At 44.9% G+C, this 21,634-nt stretch overlaps 1 protein-coding gene across 1 annotated transcript in view; it reads right to left on the bottom strand.

Moving 5' to 3' along the window:
- LOC144175501 (putative 4-coumarate--CoA ligase 1) overlaps window positions 1-21,634 on the bottom strand; it is a gene marked incomplete in the record, with an annotated part of 354,765 nt that overhangs the window by 28,852 nt on the left and 304,279 nt on the right. The window contains 3 exon segments of the mRNA XM_077704581.1: window positions 4,517-4,620; window positions 10,096-10,297; window positions 21,027-21,176. Of these exon segments, the coding sequence (XP_077560707.1) occupies window positions 4,517-4,620; window positions 10,096-10,297; window positions 21,027-21,149 (429 nt within the window).

Genomic DNA, 21,634 nt, shown 5'->3' with positions numbered 1-21,634 from the left:
GTCGGAGAGGAGAGGAGGAATGCCTTGCATATCACTCAGGGTTCCCCTACAGGACGATGACGATGGTGGTTGAACGCGAAGCTATCTTGTGATGGCTTCTTTGGTTTGCCAATCCTTAGGGGCATCCTGCCACAATTATCATCACTGGTGCCCGGGGCATGCGCTTTGGGGGTGTCGTACTCAGGGTTCCCCTACGGGAAGATGACGACGGTGGTGGAACGCGAAGCTATTTCATGATGGATTCTTTCGTTGGCCAACCCCTAAGGGCATCCTGCAACAATCATCATCAGAAGTGGCAGGCCAGGCATGCGCAGTGGGGGTGTGGATGCCACACAACGGCACCCACACAACGGTGGAGGGAACAGGCTCTACCATAAGCTGATTCGTATCTAAAAGCGTGTTCCCACCAGACCAAGGGCCGGCGGATTCGGGCCCGTGCCCACTGCCCGCAAGCAGTCGGTGCTTATGGCAACAGCACGCCAAAGAGAACTTGCTAGAGCGCCAATGTAGAGTCGGTGCTTATGGCAACAGCACGCCAAAGAGAACTCGCTAGAGCACCAATGTAAGTCGGCGCGTGGTTTGTGAACTCACTTGTGGAGCAATTTACGCTTCAGTACAAAACTGGTGAATTCAGTATAGAAAACATCGGCAAAAAATCATCTCCTAAAAAGTAACAAACAAAGAATCCCACCCCGCGGATTAAAGCTTGCGACTTGCAAAACGACAGGCTTAACGCTCAACACCAGTCGGCCACGAGCCTTTTTTTTCTTTTTCTTTTTTGCCTGCTTAGACATAAAACACGTCTCAGCACAAACACTAAAATAACCGGTGAGCTATTTTCTACCCATACGTTTACATAAAAGTTTTTCCAAAGCAACTAACTCACCGGGAACTGGGAGCCACTCGGGCAGTTCCCCCTGAGTGGGGTACACATCCCGTATATACACGACACTTTCACGGATATTCTCCTGCGCAGCTCCCGCAATCGCATCACCATGATTCACAGCCATTCGTGCTTTCCATATGCAATGACTCGGCCACGAGCCAACACTACCAGCATCGAAAATATAAAGTTTATATATATGTATATCCAGTTTACATTTTTATTTAGTTTTAGCATTTCAAGCAGCTTGGATGACTATTTCTTGTATAGCGCTCGTGCAGAAAGCGTCCCTCAAATTACCACAATATCTTCCATCTAGCAATTGCATTGCTCAGTTGTAAAAGCGCTCGCCGATTTGTAGTCTTGCTGCTAAGCGCTGTGAAAAATCTGCCTGCCCCCCTCCTTCCTCTCGCCCCCTTAAAAAAGTTGCTAACCGAACATTGGTTTTACGCTGCACTACAAAATATGCTGTTGATTTTAATTCTTTACTACAGTTAATGCTCCATGTTAAATGGGGCGGAAATTTTCGTTATATCCGAGTTTTCGTTACATGCAGGCTTCCAGTTAAGGCTTGCTAGAATTAAGCATAAACGTAGCGAAAATGTTAGGCATGAGTGAAGTTTAACTCACACTGCAAAGATTTTTTCCACAGGGAAAAAATGTGCGAGTTTCGCCTACAGCTTTCGCATGAGCTTGGGCGCTAAAACGGTGATCAAAACAACATAGGTCACCTACCCCGGCATTCACAATCCTAACTTAACTATCACTTTGTACTGGAGGGCTCCGGATCAATTTTCACCACCTGGGGATCTTTAACGTGCGCGGTACACAACTCCTTACACACGGGCGTTTATGGTTTCTGCCTCCACCAGAAAAGCGGGCGCTGCGGTCGGGAATCAAAACAGCGTCCTTGTGCTCAGCGCACAACACCTTAGCCACTAAACCCCATGGCGGGTGGTACTTTTAGGTATGTTAACCTGTTTTAGTAACCAATTTTATGCCAAAAAGGCGCCTTTTGGTGAACTTGATGCTCTTTTCCGCTCTCAATATTGTTGCCTCGGAGCAGCTAGGATAGTCTACAGGGCGGCGACATTCTTCTTTCTCGCCGGCGGAGGTGGTTTAGAAGTTCCGAGTTTGTCTTCAAAAGAGAAAACTTTTCGTCTTTTGGCAACAACTAAACCCCGACGAAACGCCACCACAGATAGTAGTGGAGACGCGCTACTACAAACTGACAGCAATGCCTACCACTTAAAAGGTATCCTGGTATTCTGAGTACTTCCCCCACTCGAGCGTCAAGAGGAGGAGATCCTTAAAATCAATTTCCCCATTCATAAGAATTCCGGAATCCTCAATTTAGCCGAGTGGAGGGAGCAAATAGAGCGGAGGAGGGACTCAGAATACGGCCCTGTGTCTCGAACGAGACCGCGCTCACACCTGGAAACGCACGGAAGTTTGTGGTGCAGGTAAAAAAGAACGCCTGGCGTCGTCCATTGGTAATGCAGTAGCCACCTCTCGTTTTACTTGTGCAGCGTGAATACCCTACCTGATGTGGCGTTCACGTTACACAAGCAAAACCAGAGGTGGTTACTATATTACACAAAAATGGCACAAGCTGTTCTTTTTATTAGAATAAGCATTTCTATTTTTATCATCATCATCATGCCGAATTTAGTTCTTTCGTAGATTCTGGATGTTTTCGTAGCTGCTGGTTTTTTTACTTTAGTGCTAGTATACGCTCAAGTAGTGCATTTATCCAGCCGATTTTTTCAGTAAAAGTTCAGAAACATTAGGTAATGAACTTGGCGTCTCCTTTAAATCAAGATTAATCGCCCCAACGCCTTCGTTACATACAGGTCAAAAACTCATGGGCTTCAATTTGGATGCCGACAGGAATTCAAAACCTTCGTTAAAGCTAGCAATTTGTTACGTGGAGGTCCGTTATATCTAGGTTTACCTGTAGCTATATTAACTTCGCTGACTGTATTAACTTCACTTATTAACATCAATTGGCATTAGATTTCAGGTTAGCGTACCTGTCAGCTAAGTGTCGCATGCGCATTTGTGCAGCGCTTGTGTGGAGCTATCTGGACTCAGAACATGATACAGTGTACAAACTAACAAAATAAAGGCACATTCTTCCATTCACAATCCTGTCGTGGCTCAGTTAAGCGAAAGAATTGCGACGACTCGTTGGCGGCAGGCGGACTAAACACTGGGCCGACTGCTGACCCAGTCAGAGGGTCGGTTAGCCGTTAAGTAGCGCAGTCAAGCCAACAACCATTTTCTGACGTGAAACGAAACATCACAAAAAATGGGCGATGATGCAGAGAGTAGGTCAGCATTTTTGAATTACTTTTTCTAGGAATTATATTCACGTAAACACATCGCGAGTGGTCTAAACACGGCCTACAGACTCCAGACTACAATCTGCGCTCGTAATCCGTTAATGTTTAGGAATAACCTTAGTGTCATTTTAAGCCCACTCTATAGTCCGGTGCCCCACATGCACACGCGTAGGGGCGGTCGTGTCGTGGACGCGAGGATCGTCAGGCTACGTGGGTACCAGAACCAATCCCTTCATTCTTCAACGTGTTCGACCCAGCCCGCGGGACCGTTCTTCCTCAACACCTCTGCAAATTATTCTAAGGTAACTTTGCCTGCATTAGACGAAACAGAAATCGAACCGCTGCCTGCATAAGGCCTTGCTCGACGGCACGGACACTGTGCACCCGTGTGACGAGGATGACATGGCTGGCCGTAACTGGCCCAAAATGTATCATGCCGCATATAGCATCGGATGCTGATTGCATGCGCCGCCTTCTCGCACGCCATCTGTTGTGACCGCACCTTACAATCGTGGGGCTTTCAGTGGCCGGTGTCAGTGAGCTGCAAGATTTTCCGCTCCTGGTCAACAAAACCTTCTCATCATTTATATATTTGGAAAGTTTCACCTCAATGCTGAAAGGCTCCTTTCCTCTACTAACCATCGGCTTCATTTTTGTCTCAATTTCTCCCAACGGCGCTTCCCCATTACACTTTCCCCCATTATAATCACCGCAACCACAGCGCACTCATTTGCTACACCTTTTTTATTTTGTTCATTTATTGTCCCCTCAACTATTCCTTTTTAACCCAGTGTCCTTCTTCTCAAATACCCTTGCGCTATTCTCCGCTTCCTCTCTCGGCATTATTCTCATAACGAGACCCGGTTCAGTGTTCCCTCTCCTCTCCACCTCTTCAAACTTCCCCATTCCAGTGGAGTTCTTTCATCGTTGTCAACTGTTCAATTCCGAGTGTTTCCGTTGTTCTTAAGTTAGCTATACACTTTTCTAGCCTCTTTCTCCCGTCACTCCTCTATTTCCCACACTACTATACTCCACATGTTGTCTTCATATCCCGCCGCATTCCTCTTCCCCTCACCTAACCCTTTCCAACTACTTACCTGCGGATCAGGAGCCCACTTGTGATCAGGCCAACAAGTACAATTTCTGCCTTAGTCGTTGGAGGCACGCACGAAGAAAGACATACATACAAGGCAATAATTTTTCATTGAGGCAGCTAACAACGTCTCTCTTTAAAACAGATGTCTTGGCAGTTACACCGCAGAAAGCAGCCTTTTTCTGCAAAGATTACCTTCATATCCAGCGATGTAGTTGCTGCGGCCACCCTTTCCGTGAACTGGACCTCGGTGAGTATGTGCATACTGCCAAAATCTTGAACCTGGCTTCGAATTTCCTCTGTGAATTGTAGCATCCCGAATGATAGATTGTCAGATACTAGTAATCAGAGCACCATTCATTAAAATTAGGGTACAAAACGCATCCGCTGGTGCAAAACATTTTTATGATATCTCTAATATGTGCAGCCTCACCCTTTTACAATAGGTTAACAATACTGCAGCTTATATGTAACTGTTGTCGATCGGAATTTCTGAAAAATGTAAGAAATGACACCTAACAGTGCAACTTCTCACACGCTGTTTACACGTGTGCCGAAACTTCGTGCGATAATGGAAGCTCCTTGACGCTCTATTTCCTGCCCAAGTTATACTGACTCCACAAATACTAGAGCTACGCTGCTATGCCCAGCGGTCCCGTATCCCGTGTGCCATGCAAGCTAATACCTATCCAAAACTCGTTGGTTTTAATTTTCCTGTCAATCTTTCTGGATTAGTCAGAAAGCTAACAAATTGGCCAATGAAATCTGATTCGCAGCTGTACTGGAGCTTAGAATAGGTGTCTCAAATATTTCGTGAAAGCATTTTGTGCCACATCAGTGCAACCTCTTGCCAATTTGCGCAGCGCCATTCCAGACATTGGGCTGGACCTTCAAATACTTCTGTACGTTAGGCAGGACGGGCGTTTATGCCTTAAGATCGAAGATTTGGCAGCTCTTCAGAGCGCAATTGGGATCACAGCCGCGCTCGGGGTTTTGAATGCATGGGGAAAAAAACTCTTGTAGCTGTGTCTGCTTGTTGGACTGTCGCTGATATGTTCACCCGAATACCAGCATTCGTGGCCATGGAGCTTCCTTAAAAAATTAATTGTACGATGAAACGTTTCTTGTAATGCTATCACTGCGGCCTCTTCAATAGCAGTGGCAATCACTTCTAAGTGATTCCCTCCACCCGTAGGAATTTAGGCAAATCACATTATCTGTTATTCAAAGGGCAACGTTTTAGAAAAATGACAATGGCGGGCACACAGGGAGTGAAAACTTAAAGAATACGCAATATTGCCAGTTCATGCTCCGGCTTCAATACTTTCAGATTCACTACGGTGGCTCAGTGGGTAGGGCTTTGTGCTGCTGAACCCGAAAACAAGGTTCAGTTACGGTCGCGATGGCTCCTTTTGGATCCAGGTAGAGAGCGAGAGTGCCCTCTTGGGGGATTGCAGCGCACCTTAAAGATCACCTGAGTAATAGCGAACAGACAACTTCGTGTTTTTGGTCTATTGTTTTTTGGTCGTTTAGCACAATTTCAACTTTCGAAAATGTACCGACTCGCCCAGTCTCTTGCTTTATTACTCGACAATATTATCGAGGCTTCGAATACAGCGGGCTACCTTCAAGTGGAGGTCGCCTGACAACTAGGGTATTGCCTCGACGCATTAACCTCGAGAAATTCATTATTTTTGTAGGTGTTGGTTACCGTGAGAGACCGTTGGAAAATACAGTGGTCATTGAAGACAACCTCATGCAATATATAGCTCTCAGCGCATCAATCTTTATGACAGAAAACCCAAATCGAATCCAGCCTAGAATGAGAGAGCCTATGAAAATTTGTGCAATGACTTCGAAATACATTTGTATGCAGCACCAACGTGAACTACACGAACAATGTTATGCATTGCTATTGCAACGAAGGTTGATCATTGCTGCATGCGGTCGCTAAAATCAGAGCCACACATCCACTTGAACTCCCTGTAACCTGTAATTGAAGCTCAGTGCAAAATGACTCTGTAGCAATAGATAATATTTGTGTCGTTCACGAGGTTGAGGAGCGGCCTAAAAACCAATGTAGAACCTTTGAGACTGGCCTGCCACAATGATATTAGGCACTTTCCTAGTGCGTGAGTGACTTTTAGAGCGTAATCATTTGTTGTCTATTCTGGTTGAAAAACGGACGTCCAATGCATACTAAATAATCGACGAATGGCAGATTGGGGCTGTCTCCGTAAACAAGAACGGCCCAATGAATGGTCAAAAAGCCACCATTTGTTTCCGTAAATTTAGTACAAAAAACAGGTAGCGTTGGAAAGAAAGCTGGTTGAGTTTGCGTGGAGTGGACCAAAGGTACCACGCAGTGCAAGGCGAGCACAAACTCCCTCGACTACCACAGGTCTTTTTTGCAGCGAAGTTCTTATAGGGTAACTCTACAATACTTCTCTGCGCGGACCAAGACAAGCCGGTTCTCCTCTGCTCACTTTGGTACACTCTTTACCTGCAGGCACCTGTGCCCCTCTGGCATTTCCCGGCCATCAATGTGTTATAAAATAAAAGATAATGGTAAGGACCCAGGTGTAACACTACCGTCTCTCTCAAGAGCGCCGTAAGCAGAATCCACCACATGACCCTAGAACCACGTGTGTTAATTTAGGTTATGTTGCATGGCTGTGGGTATCATGTAAAACTTTCCTTTCAAACCACCTTCACAGCGCGGATTGGAGCCAATTGTTTTTAGTTTGTTCATAGGAATAGTTGCAAGTACGGTTTCGAACCCTTGTGCAGACGGTTTCAGAAGAGCATCAGGGGTGATTTGGAATAAACGAAGGGATGAGAGGTCTAGCGGCCTCTTAAATGTGAAGGCGGCGTTGGGTGTCCCATTCGGCACGTTGCGACACCGGGCTGTGTCATGTTTCGGCAAAATCCGCTTCGCTGTGGGTGTCCCGTACGGCGGCATTCGGAGTGGAAAGAATTTTTTCGCGGATATAATGATGGCTTCATTGTGCCTGCCACGTAAAAGGACCAAGTTTGACTGATCAAGAACGTTAAGAAACTTTATGTGAGTCTCATTGATTCATGTATAAGTTCTCCGTAATTTATTCTGCCAATAACACTGCACGGGCCTTGTCTGAGGACAAGGGTGATTGAACAGAGACAATACGTTCCGACATCAGGAGGCATACAGGAGTGTTTTAAGCCAACTAATTACACAGTGGCATCGCCTGTTTACGCTAACAGTGGTATGTAGGGCTAACCACTATGATTTCTCAAGTCACGATGATTGTTTAAGTGTACGTTTCGTATACCTCACTGTTTATCCAGGCTACAGAGTGTGCGATATATCGCTTGCATCTCAAAGTAGCCTATACCAAAAGCTTTTTTAACAAAATCGGTCTGGTGGCATCGCCTTTGTGTCCCCTTTGCGATGTACGAGAGGACACAGAACACCTGTCCTGCGTTTGTCCACGTTTCACCTCGGCTCGAATGGCAGCGCGACGTTTACTGCGGGCGACAACGCTAAGCATGAAGGACTTTTCAGGCCCTTGGAGCAGCGAAGACAGTCCGGTGCGGGGTTTTAAAGCTCTTGTGCGCTTTCTTAAGAATCTGTCCTCGACTCCACCCTGTCACAGCCTCTGTAGCTATTTTTCGCATGCGTGTGCCTTTGTACGTCTGGTAGATGACCGTTCGTTTTTCCTTTTGTTATTCGTATTGTTCCTTGTAGCATTTAACCCTCATAACATATTTGCCAACCACCTGAAGTAGCAAGTCCGGGATTATGAAGAGTTGTCCTTTCCGGTCTCACTAAAGAATTTTCACCTTTTCTCTCTTTTCAGTTGTAGTAACCAAAAGACAAAATAACGCACACGGACAGTGATCATGGGGATCAAAATATGCGGAAAATATTGCACCTTTGGAGGCCCACATGAATAACTTTGTTATGCTAATTAACAAAACAGCTTTGCACGTGAGCATGCGTGTGTGCTGCTTAAACCAGCCGCTCGTCAAACCTCTCTCTTATTTACAGAGAGAAAGATACTGCAGAATGAGAAAAAAGATAATGACAATGGAAATAAACAGCTATTGCAACACTGCACGCATTATTTTATAGTCTGTAGCATCTCTAGTACAAGAGACACCGCATGGTCTGCGTTAGCGGCAACTGTAAAACGCTGTGCGCCTCCAAACCACATGTTACGAGACGCACGGAAACAATTAAACGCCGCACTGAGACCAGAGTGAAGCATATGTTGCAGCTAAAAGCACCACCAGCCCGAACCATTGCAACCGTTACGAAGCAAGGATTGCGTACCAGACATGTATAACAATTGTGACGGAAGTATTGCCGCAGCAATACATGTAATTACTGAAATCTACCATTTGATATAAAGGAGCGCAGAGGTTGAAATAAATACGCGCAAGGGGCGCGCCATGGTGGCCAGGCTTGTCAAATATTTGCCTAGGCTTCATTACAAATGTCCTACTTCATTTTGGAGTTTATTTATGTGAGCCCACTGCATCCATTTTTGAATTGGAACCAGAAAACTTCGACAACTGGTACACCCAGCAGCACGTAAAACGAGTTTGCCTTTTCTTGGCAAGTTCGGTGAGTTAAACATTCAAAACAACCCCACGTTAAAGATAACCGTCGGCTTAACAAAATACTTCCCCAAATGAATTGGGCTGTGCAGACAGCTTGTGCGATGAGAAGAAAGTACAATTTTCCACATGTCTATTACTAGAAAACTCCACATGAGCAACCCGATTTCCATAGAACAGAGAAAAGCATCTGCTAGTTACGATGTGAGCTACTGTCAGAAGCTTTCTGCCGATTCTTGAATTCTCGTTTTGCTTTCACTTCAAGAAAACTGTTCGCCCTAAAACTTTCACAAGCCTACTTCACCAAGCCTCGAGGCGTAGCACATTTCCCCAAAGATGTATGGGTCAACGACCAACGCCCAGGACAAGAATGCCTCCGCACTGCTGGACAGCGTGGGGTCATGCGCATACGTAGTGATGCGTTCGATAGCAAGCACTCTCCATTCAGCTGTCAAGAGTCTTGCCAATACAGGCCGGTTTGCATAGCAGTACTTGACCTACAACGGTTGTAGTCTAAACCGCTGCCCGCGTGACGATGAAAACATCGCTGGAAAAATGTTTTCGGGCTGCTTTAATTCGTAGAGGTGCAGGTGGTCTAGCACCGAACACAATGTGCATGAAAAACTGTATTTGAATAATAAGCGATGCCGTTTAAAATATTTCTGTGTACAGCCAAGAATGACGTGCTACAGTAAAAATTCTGAGAAGTACCCGGACCCTGTTCAACTGTACCACAGCAGAACATGCTTCATAAAAATTAAAAACGACTACCATTGCCGAACAAAAAGACCACTCAGGGCGTGGAATCGGAGGATGCTGTTCACACATTCAACACTCATTAAAAGTGATGAGGAGTCGCCAAAAAAGTTTAATTCTACCGGATGATATGTGCCTACATTTCTACCGATGCGTTATGGGGAGATATGTGTATCGTGGTGATTCTAGAAACAGTAATAGTAGCAGGTGTATACATAAGTGAAAAATCTTCCGAGTGGGTGAAGACACATGACGAATACCAGCTGCTATAAACGGCGAAAGCACGAAGAGATCCTTCCCGTGTATTCTACGTGAACGGCCTGAACGTCTCCTGCTCTCGTTGTTTTTGCCGTCATCTCGATTATTTAACTAGCGACAGGAAGAGTAATATCAAGTATGTGTTTCAATATTCTCACGTTCAGTGAGTGACGTCTTCACCAGAACGATGGTTGCTCCAGCGAAGATGCAGCCCAACACGGCAGCAAGGTTTTCCACGCTGTTGTTGAGCTGAATGCCAATTAAGTCCCCCGGCTTCACACCATGGCGCCTGAAGCCCACCGCATAACGCTGACACCGTACCAGCAATTCCGCTCGAGTGAGGCGCAGCACATCGTCCACCTGGAACAGAATGTCAGGGCTGCGAAAATTGGGCTTTTTTGGCATGTGTTTAATACATTTTAGTTTTACCTACAAGTACGTTTGTCGAAAATTTCGCAATGCTTTAGAATATTTTTTCATAAAAAAACAAACAAAAAATGGCAGAACAGGATGAAGTTTATAATTGATCGCAGTTATTATCACAAAAATGTCTTTAGCTGATCGTTCTTCCTCATGCAAGTTAGTGGTAGCCATTGGCCTCACGCTTATAGGTAACATGCCCCCAGGTATATAAACCAGTATACGCATAGTCTAAAAGAAACAGTGAAGACTTCAGGCTTGCCACTGCTGTAACCCTAGATATTTTTTATTCGGAATGAGATCGGCAAACGTTGATTAGTTCACCTGTGTATAAATGCAGTGCTTCAGCCAGTCACTGCGAAGACAAGTGTTGACAAGGTAGAAAAAAATTATCGCGGTATTCTGGAGGTTGTTTGTTTTCTTTAGAAATGCATTCTATGATGAAATTTGTAGAATGTTGTGCACAGTACATTTACATTGACAATTTTTACCGACCACGCCGCTCTAACAAAATGATGTTACTTCTGGTAGGTGAATTATGAGTCTCGAATAAAGGAAATGCCCTTCTTAGGTTCTTTGAACATAGGCTGTGCATAAATAAATATTTTCAAGCACATTGCGTTTTTACTTGCGAGGCATATGTACATCATAAACGTACGCGGGGAGCATTTTGATATTGTATACAGTTTCTTGATTTATCCGGGTTTTCTTTGTATTCGACGAGTGTCTCATAGAACGTTTTGGTTTCGGGAGCGCCTCTCACTCACCTATCCGATGACAAAGTTCCATGGACGCCAGTCCGCCAAGTAAAAACCAAATTTAAAGCAGAAAAAGCACAAAAATTTTGTGACCCGAGAGAGTTGAACGGCATTTACACAGGCCGCATTGGTTTTTTTGTGGTTTGTGGCGGATGATTTCAAATGAAAGAGCCCGAATATGTGCACGTCCGGGCAGAGATAAACGCAGAAGAGAAGCGGTAGCCGAATATTATGGCGGCGCCGCCGAGCCACGGCGACTGGAAGCCACAGGCGGCTTTCCGTGAATGCGGGCGCACCGCACCTGCCACCTCATCTCACATCTTTGACCACCGCTCTCCATGTTCTGGCATGACAGCTAGGCGTGACAGCTTCCAAACAAACCATGCTTGGAGTTAGATTTCGCCTCTCCATCTTCTTGGCGAACTGATGGAGACGAAATAGTGATGTTCTTATGATGCGCGAGCCGAGAGGACGATCTCGACTCGCTCCGACGACCGACGACCGATGCTTGGAGCGGATGAGGGATGAGGACTGCCTTCCCTGCTAGATATTAGGTTTATTTACACTATTTACATGACTCCAGGTATCTACATCAGGACAGAGTGACGGTTACATTGTCACTCTGGCCGCAGCAGCCTGTTCGGCCGAGATCTATACTGAACTGGATCCCCTCTCGACCGACCCTCGACAAAACCCAACACTCCGGTTTTGATGCCAAAAACCCCGCCTCCAAAAAGGGGACGTTCAAGAAAGAGAGAAAAACCATTCAAACAATTAATAGAAACCATTGATTGGCCACGGGAACCAACCAATCACACATGTGTCCCCACCTGCGGTCCCGTGACCCAACCCTCTCTCTTATGCACTCATAGTGCGTTTCCCACGGACGCTGTTGCACCCGACCAGCAAATACAGGACATCTGCGGACTAAAGTGGACACACCATTACGTTCAGCGGGCGGCATCTGATCAAAAGCCAAGAAGACGGCTTGGAGCAGTCTTCGCGCGGCTAACCTCTTCCCGCGTCCTCGCCTTGGCGCCTTGTCTGCGCGCGCGCCGAGACAAAGAGGGAGTCGTTGCTAATCCCCTCCCAGACTAAAGGGGTGACGCCGCCCGCCTGAACAGCCCACGGGAAGAGACGCTGCCAGCCCAGGCGACCGTCGTCGAGGCAAACGACCCGTCATCGAAGAGCGCCCGGCGCCGGCTTCGCAAATTCTCAAAAACTTACACCGCGCGCCTTTTCGACACTATGAGACACACCGTCATTCAGATTCTCGTCAGCTTGTCATCCCGAATGACCCAGCCAGCTCCGACGCGACAGAGGTACTCAGGCTAATCGCCCCCGTCTTTTGACACACAAAAGGACGGGCACAAAACACGCTCTCCGCGGCTCCGAACTTACATGAAAGGGACACGGGATAGCCGCAACCAGCGTACGCGACGCCGAACATGAGCCACCGGCGGCTTTCCTTAATTAAATGAGGAGCCCGAATATAACACTTGGCTGCACACTAGCTCTGGTTGCATTTCCCCTCGCAACAAACAGCGCCGATCGTACCCACCGCTTTTGAGTTCGAGGAAGCTATGCGCTTGAAATCGTGCATTGTGGTAGTAATATTTGCAAAAATCAATATCCTGTTTAGAGGCAGAAAATATTCTCTGTCTACCCGGTTTCCATGCACTTGCCTTGTTGCGAATTTCACCTAGATTTCAAGCATAGATACTATAAAATTTGTCCTTTTTAAAAAGTACACCGTTTTATACATTTTTCTTCCATCGGGGGTTTTCTCGTGTGCGTTTTAGTAATTGCTATAACTACTAAGCTCAGGTCTGTTCCGTCGAAAGGTAAACAATGAACGCGTCTGTCTGACAAAATTTGCATGACGGGATGCCAATATTATGCACCCCATGAGCAGAAAAAACAGCTGTGGAAGCACTTTATATCGCGATACAACGTGCATTTTCATGTGCGGAACTTCCTCGAATTTAAAAAATGAGCGGCAGATACGGCCGCTGGTGCTGGCTGCGAGCAGCAATGCAACCAGTGCCATTGAACAGCTAAATTCATTGAAAAACCTTTGGGGTATTGTCGGACCGGGTCAGACACGCTAGCAGAGCGGCGACTAAGCTCATCAGATAGTGCGACGGCAGCAGTTCTAACACCGCTCCAGTACGCCTCTCGTTGTTTCCTTTTGGAGTTTCTCGGCATGTAATTCGGTCACTGCGCCAGTGCTCTGTTTAGTTCTAGGATGACCTGTACAGTCCGCCTGCGGTGGTCGTTTTAGATGTGGAGCATCTTTTAGTCTGGGCATGTCCCGCGTCGGCGTCCGCACTCGCACTGCCCATACGCAACTCTCCTCCTTCCCTCTCTCCCACAGCTTCGCGATACTCCCGCCACTTTTTCTCTCGTACGAGCAGCGTGCACTTCGTTTCGCTTCTCCCGCGTTCCGCTTTTGCTTTCGCGGTGCATGCTCGGCGCTTGCGCATCTCTCCTCCTCTCGTCTCCTCTCCTTCAACCTTGAATGTAAATCGGGTAGCGCGCTGCGCGCGTTCAGTTCAGCGCTTGCTGCGGTCGACTCCACTTCACTCCGTTCTTCCGATGAAGTGTGATGGAAGCAACAGTCCCGTCAGTTAGTGGGTTGGCATTTCCACCAAATTCGACTACGAACACAACGGAAACACAACGGAACCCCGCGATGCCCCGCATCTACTCAGCATTCCCTTCGGGAAGATGGGCAAATTTTTGTTTCTTGTTGTTATCCCTTTTTGCCACGTCAAAAAAGCGCGCTTTGGCCAAGACCTAGTAGTCCTGTAGCAATATCATGACGAGATGGCGGTTATTGCCCTTATATTATGATGCAACGGGGGTAGAAAAAAGAAAACAAAAGATACCCCAAATGCGCGATTCCAAAAAATTATGGAAGACCTACGTTGCTTTAATAAATTCAGAAATACTGTGGCTAGCTGCATCAGGCAGGCTGATTGTGCTTTTTTTAATGTGTTCAAGAATGAAGTAATGAAAAAAAATGTTTTGCGGAAAATACTAAACAATTTTCTTCGCCGAAAACAGGAAGATACGCAGTGTGCAGAAATAATTTGGGACGGCGCACCCTCATCGGGTGAGCAGATGGCTAACGCATGTAAAATTCTTTTTTCACCCTTTTCAAGAAATGCTCCTTCAAAGCGGGTATTTTGGATTACATGCCCCCGAGTAACTGCAGTAACGCGTTTCCCCACCCGATGACCATGAAATTTTCCTCACGCATTACATACAAGCTGCCCTGTCCTTCAGCACCTGTCAAACCTTGCTTTCGGAAAAGGCAAGGTTGTACATGAATGCAGCAACACGCTTCCAATCGGCTAAAGTGAAAAATATATGAAAGGTGGTGATAGCGATGCACTGCCTAACAATAAACCAATATTAATATTTCCCGTGGTTTCAAAATACATGGAAAAACAAATGTGGGAAAGGATATCCGATTTTTGTGAAAAACAAAATATCATAACTAATTCACAGTTTGGATGCATAAAATATCTCTGAACCTACTCTGAGCGTATAGCAAAAAAAAAACAATGATTTCTGCATGAATCTGAGAATAAGCCAGCAACATAAGAAGTTTTTGTGGATTTTTTCAAGCCGTTCGATCGCATTAAGAGTACTATATAACCAAAAATGCTCACGAATTTTGCTTTTAAAGGTGTACATAATACTTTGTTAGAAAGTTACCTTTAGTATCTATGCCAGAATGTTTTAATAGACAGTGAAATACCTTATTGCCACTCAAAATATTAGGAGTGGCCACTGGGATTATCCTAGCGCCTTTAATATTTTTGTATTACATCAATGAGTATTATTATTAGGGAATTTTGCAGATTTGTTGTTTAAACAAACAACACCACCTCACTTTCTCTTCCGAAGATACTACGAAATTACTAGCTGGCGAAAAAAAATGCTCTAAGCAAACAGGATAATTTTACTGAAGGTTATTGATGAGCCATTACTCAACTAAAGCTAACCCAGTTTTGTGCAGACCAGCAAATTTAAAGAAAGTATTTGCAAAAGCGTAAGCATTGGTTCTTTGAGCATCGGAATCGCTCCCCTTGAGAAAATCCTTGCGCTCTTTTTAACAGCAGCTTAACGTGAAATAAACTAGTCGGGAATGTTCGAGCAAACTTGCGGCCATCGTTGCTGTTCTCATGAATATAGGTTTCTTTGACCGCAGGAAAAAAAGTGGTTATTTTACCAATTCGTTTTTTGGCCTCAGCCTAATTACTGCCAATTAGTTTGGGAACGTATGACCGCAACCAATATAACAAACTACATAGACTACAAAGCAATCTGTGTAAGCCGTCTCTAAGTCTGCTAATGATGCTCAAAAAGAACTGATTTTCGAAAAGCGCGGTGTTCCTTCTGTTCAACTACTGCATAATTCAAACGCATTATCAGATGCAACACTGAAGCAAACCAAATGTAATTTTATATAAAACTATCGAAACTGACTCCAAACAGTAACAATATTTATAACATACGTCCCCCAGAAGCATGGTTTGTGCCCTACCCACGAATCAAATATGGAGAACAATTTTACTGCTCCACTCCACCATCTGTAGTAAATTCTCTTCTTCAAATGACTAAGTCGCGTTTATATTTTAATAGATTCTCGCAGTTCTTGCGGTTCTCCTTTTTGATTCCATGCAAGCCTCTTGTTGAACTGTGGCTCTTGAGGTACCGGAATTTGGTGTGTTGCTGGCAATGACTGTGAAGTTTTGTGACGATATTGGTTATGCCTGTAGTTGTTTTTTTCTTACGGATAATCCCGCACAATTGTTTTATAAACACATCAGGGGGAGGAGTCCCGTCAAGCCACTTGCGTTGGCTTAATGTGAACGCTTCTGACCCCTGTATTTTATTGTTGATTTAAAAAAAAATGTGACTGACGGTCTGGTTGCTTTATTCGGGCGTCTCCACTAACTGCCCGCGTCGCTGAAGCCTCCAGCGTGCTCCCAGGTTTTTAAGTCGCCATGTTCGCCATTTTACGGTCGAGCTACTGCGGAAGCAAGCCTTCGGAGGTGGCCCTCTAATACATCACTGCATCATTGGCCCGGTCTGTGAATATTCTACGACTGTACTAGCTCACAAATTTATCGAATTGTTTCTTCGAATATTGTATTCGATGCCTCGGGTCGCCTTTGGAGTCTCCGGCACCGTGCGCCAAAACCGTTTTCCCCTTTCCTGCCTTTTTTTCCCACAGCGTGCCCTACAGCACGCACCTAGCAGGTGCTTGCCGAAGTGAAGCACGGTATCCCAAAATACTCCCAGGCAATCACAGATGCACTCTCTCTCCGGAGAGCGCGCGTAGCGCGCACCTTTTTTTCTCAATTTAAAGGCACTCTACGGCCCGGGTATAAGGCTAACTTGTAAAATTGACCAGCATTTATGACAAACCCTGCCTAGCCCTCAAAGCAAACCTGACACCATGCTGCAGCGACTAGAAAACGAAACATGTGTGTTTTGGGACTGTGCATCGAATGGTTCCGTATCAGCCTTTATTCTTTTAATAATATCGGTAAACAGCACTATTGCTAATAAACAACACCATTTCGTTTTGCCGAAACACCCATTTCTGTTTAATTTTTCTCAACACGAAACACCACCCTTGGATAGGCTTGAACAAGCTTCGTGTGCACCGAAGTTGCCGGTAGTGAAACAGTCATTTAAATTTTGTTTTAATTTTTTGAATAATTAGTTCTGTAATGTTTGCTTTACTGCTTTTCCTTTTGTATTAGGTTCCTCTCGGGTGTGTTCAAATTTTGCACTTTTACAATGCCTCCACTTTTGAGATATACATCTCTACCATTATTTTTGGATTCAAGACTTTCTTGTTCTGTCCCTTGCGGCCGGGAGAACCCGCTCATCTAATGCACACCCTTTCGGCGCTGGTTATCTGCGAATTCCATTAATTTGTTTCTCCGGGATATACCCCGGGATATACCTCCGGGATATATCGTAGTAACTTTGGGTCGGCAAATTTCACAACCCGTACTTTTTCTGCGCCCTTCGTATCAGTGGCATTTATAGTTTGGTATTCTATCGTGCACGACAGGTTGTTTGACGGAGCGTTAGGGAAGAGAAAGCGCCCTGAACAGTTTGCATAAAATATATCTTTTTCCATATCACCAACAGTGCTCCTTGTTCTCTTTTTGGAGGAACATATAATAAGCAGCAAGGCAGAATGTCGGTTGTTTCTATACTTGCAAAACCAAAATTTTCTTTCAACTCTTTCGCAATATTACAGACTCGGACAGTAGTCATGAATAGGAATGTGTAACAAACTGAACTGTTCTCTGGAAAGGCATAATTGTTAACTTCAATGTTTTCCTGGATAAGGTGGTTTGTTTTTGTGTGTATATGCCGTTTTCAAGGATGATTGTGGGCAGTGCCGTCGGAAGAACAATTGCTACGGAAACGTAGGAATGCTCTGGGACATGCTGGTGATCTTTCGATTTGGATTGCGGCTTCACAAGTTTTGAATTAAAGACAAAACTTTATATACAACGCATTTTATGCTGCAGGGGAACGAGTTATTGAGTAAAAATGACGTGTACCGCAAGCACGAAGCAACACTGTTTTATACAGCACATTTGTTTTTTGAGGCCTATGATAGCCTTTAATAAACCCGGCCATAACAAGCTCTGCCCTGCGCGTTAGTTTACTTAAACCTGGAAGTATGATTAATGCACTTTGAATCAAAAACAATTAGGCAGACGTAGCTAAGGAAATTACATATCCAAAGTGTCTTTGGTTATACAAAGTATACTTTCCATAAACTGAAAACCCAAAGTGCTCTCTCTTCATGTCTTCCGTTCCCAGTCATAAACGACGGATTATAGCACCTCTTATAAGAGAGAGATAGCTTCTGTGTTGGAGTCTGCCATGCAGCCATGTGAGCACGATGCAGCAGTATTCCACTTTACACGGTGGGATATGTAAGCCCTGATGCATAATTTGAGGTCTTTATGGCGTCTACAACTATGTACAACCAACTTTATGTACAACCTACTTCACATCTTTATTGCATTGGGGGTGCTGAAAGTAGTTCTGAGCCTAGAAAATACGTTAGCATAATGGTCTGCTTAATTGCATCTAATGCATCTACTAAATTCCATCTTCGCAAAGTGCAACTTTATTGTGTTTAAATAAAGCTCAGTTTCACTCAAAAGTTTACAACTATTGCCCTTGATTTGCAATCTTGTTATGCGTCATTATACGGTGCAAAACGGGTTACTGAGCCAAGAGTAGTGTTGTTGGATTGATTCTTTATTAATATCCTGATTTGTGAAGCATTATTGTGCCAGCATGAGCAACAGCAGCATTTTTATGAAGCATGTTATGCAGTATGATTATGCGTTACCGTACACCTCTGGTTAAATTCTTTATTCGGAGTTAGTGGAAGACCTCAAAGTCGGGTAGGGCTTTTGAAAGGATATTTATTTTGGCATCCCTCCTTAAAACAAATGTGTTTTGCCGCAGTCGTTTTCGCGTGGCGTTGACATCGCTTGTCAGAATGCAGAGATTTCTAGCCAGCTGTGTCACAATGATAATTTAGCCTGTGACGTGCCGTGAAGGCATTCCTCTCGTAGCTAATCAGCAGCGCCAACTTTGTTTGAACTCTTTGCGCAGTTCCAACAGTTTGAACGTGCGGGTTTCGGGAACCTGAATCGTCCCCATTCATTGCCGGCGGCCCTTTTTTAAGCGTACAGAAACACCGAAAATCTACACAATCTGCATGCAAAGACACCGAAAAATACAAACACTTCAATTCAAGAGCATAAGCCAGAAATCTGTATCGAGTGTTGCTAGAGAACAATGGAATTTAAGAGTGGTACAAGCAAAATAACTTGCACGCTTTGGGCGGCAGATGCATTAGTAGGGACGAGTAGAGAGGAATTAAGGTGATGCTATTTAACCTAGCTGTCAGCTATACATTCCTGAGCAGCATGCAACGTAGGTACACGTTCATTGCTTATAAACGACGCAAGCTCCCAGCAGCGGGATAATATTGTGATAACCGCACTGCGCACACGACCGCTGTCCGTCTATTTGGGTGCGCCATTGAATGAAATAACTCGGACCTCAGATTATAAAGCGTCATAAAGGGTGCACAATAAAGTATTACAGTCAATCAAGGAATGGAACTGGAATTGTTCTGGCTGTGTAGGCACACCCATGTTACACGGCCGAAACAATTACAGTGTGGATGTGATAATGATAATTTTTGCAACTATTACATTTACAGCAGCAGAAGCTCTGCAGCACTTATAGCGTAGAACATCCTGCGTCTTGGTACACACTTTAACGATAGCTTCGCAGAAAACGTGAGGGGCTGTGCGGAACTTCCAACTGATTTTAACGCTAGTAAACTATAATTTTTATCTCCACAGTTAATAATACCAAGAAATTGCCGACCGCCCACAATTAAGTGCGTGCCTTGCGGCAAAACGCCCTCCAGTTCCCTAAGGCAATTAAATGCCTAGCGCTCCTGTATGCGTGACTCCCGGCGACAGCCCAGCTTCCAGTGGGCACATTTGAGAAGCCAAGCATACCCACTCAGCGAGATTGGGTGAGACTGCGGTGACCGCACGGCAGTTAAAAACAAAACCAAGTAAATACCAAGTGTTCGCGTGCGCGTGCCTCGTGGCGACCGCCCAGTGTCCCCCGCGCACGCATCTCAAGGCAACATACCCTCTTAAGAAGATTTGCTAAGATTGACCAAAAAATTCCAGCATTCGCCGTAGTCATGGCAATACTTCCTCGTAGCGATAAAAACCGTAGCATTTGCCGCAATCATAGCAACACTTGCTGGGACCGCGAAACACACGTTAAAGCGTACGCCCCAAGGGTGATGTTCCATGATTATTTTTTTCAAAAAAATGGAGTAAGCTCAGACTTATAGCAACAATGATGGAGTATAGGTCGTTGAAGCAGCGAACAAGAATCTAATAGGCTGCAGTCGTGGATTTAAACCTTCGCGATTGCTGTGAATGTGGCCTACAGTTTCGCTACTTTCATGTTTTACACGGTAGTGTGAGCTTTCTTCATTTTTTATTATCAGTTCGAAATAAAAATCTGAAAGCGAGCTGCGCACAGTGTGGCTACAGAGCATCGATAACTAAACGTGGCCTAAGCGAGACACTTGCACGTTTTGGACGGCCGTTACCTTGCTTACGACACTTATCGAGGAACCGGGATATGATGGGATGTGCGATAATTGGGAGCAAAACATTTTTGAGCAACGTGCAACGTCGATCCACATGCATTGCTTGAGAGGGAAGGGAGCAGCAAGCATGTGTATGTAATGTGATCAATTTCTTGCGTTGACAGAAGATCTCCCTTTTATATGCTCAGCCACATTGCGTTGACATTCTAGGTTAATATAATGGAGCATCAGGGAGGGCGCACAAGAAATATTAACAGTCATCAATGGAGTTTTTCCGTCGATGCATGAAGAACCGTCACCGTTCCAACATTGTGAAGCACTTCCTTCCTCATAGATAGAGAGGTATCGGATAGAAGAAGGACAGATGGCCCAGGCATCAGCCATTCATACACATAACCATTTCGTTTTTAGTTTTCGTATGGATAAAACTGTTTAGGACGTGAGTACTGGAAATGTTCTCCGCGAAGCTAATGTGCTCATAAGCGCAAAGTAGCGTACTGGGGCACCTTTGTAGAGAAGCCAAGAGTGGCAAATTAAAAGTCTTTTCGGCAGCGCTGTTAAAATAGATGACATTTTACATGTCTGACAACATCACGGAGTTAATCGATGATGGCGAGTTTTTATAAATACAACAAGTAAAACAGCAGAGACACATCATCTATATGACCGTTATATATTTAGGAAAACTGCTCACCAAAGCCAGGCTGTCCGGGTTCTTAGTCAGCTGCTCTTTGGCCAGGGTGTAGAATGAGCAAACGGGGATCTCGACTCCAGGGTAGGGAGAATACACAACCCTATCGTCGATGCGAGCCTTCATCTCGTACTTCTAGATGACCCAGACTTACTGCAGAACAAATATGATTCAATTAAATGCCATTCTTCATCTCGGCTTCTGCTCAAACAAAATATCACTGCAGACCCGGCCTTCGTCCATGGAACCACCATGGTAACACGGCAACCAAAGGCAATGACCACGACAATTTCATCATTTTGGTACCGCAAAACGTTTCTGTATTTTCACCTTTTGTGGTATACTCCAGCGTTCATGCAGAATATGTTACACAGACCCTTTCAGAACAAAAATGTAACTCAGACATAACTTTTGTAGTCGCGCCTCAGCCACGTGTAAGGTTTCGCATAAATATTTCCACAACACAAACATTGTGACAATAATCCTGTTATACATAACAGTTTTTGATCTTTGATAAGCCCCAGTACAGTGTGTGAAATATTTAAAGAACAAACATTACGAGAGGCCTTTGACAGTATATAACTCACGTTGACCGCAACAGTGGGCAGAGA

The sequence above is a fragment of the Haemaphysalis longicornis genome, unplaced genomic scaffold, assembly GCF_048455015.1.
Source record: "Haemaphysalis longicornis isolate Haplotype H1 unplaced genomic scaffold, Haemaphysalis longicornis Haplotype H1 scaffold_3, whole genome shotgun sequence".
Taxonomy (NCBI): domain Eukaryota; kingdom Metazoa; phylum Arthropoda; class Arachnida; order Ixodida; family Ixodidae; genus Haemaphysalis; species Haemaphysalis longicornis.
This window is presented reverse-complemented; position numbering and strand designations above follow the sequence as displayed.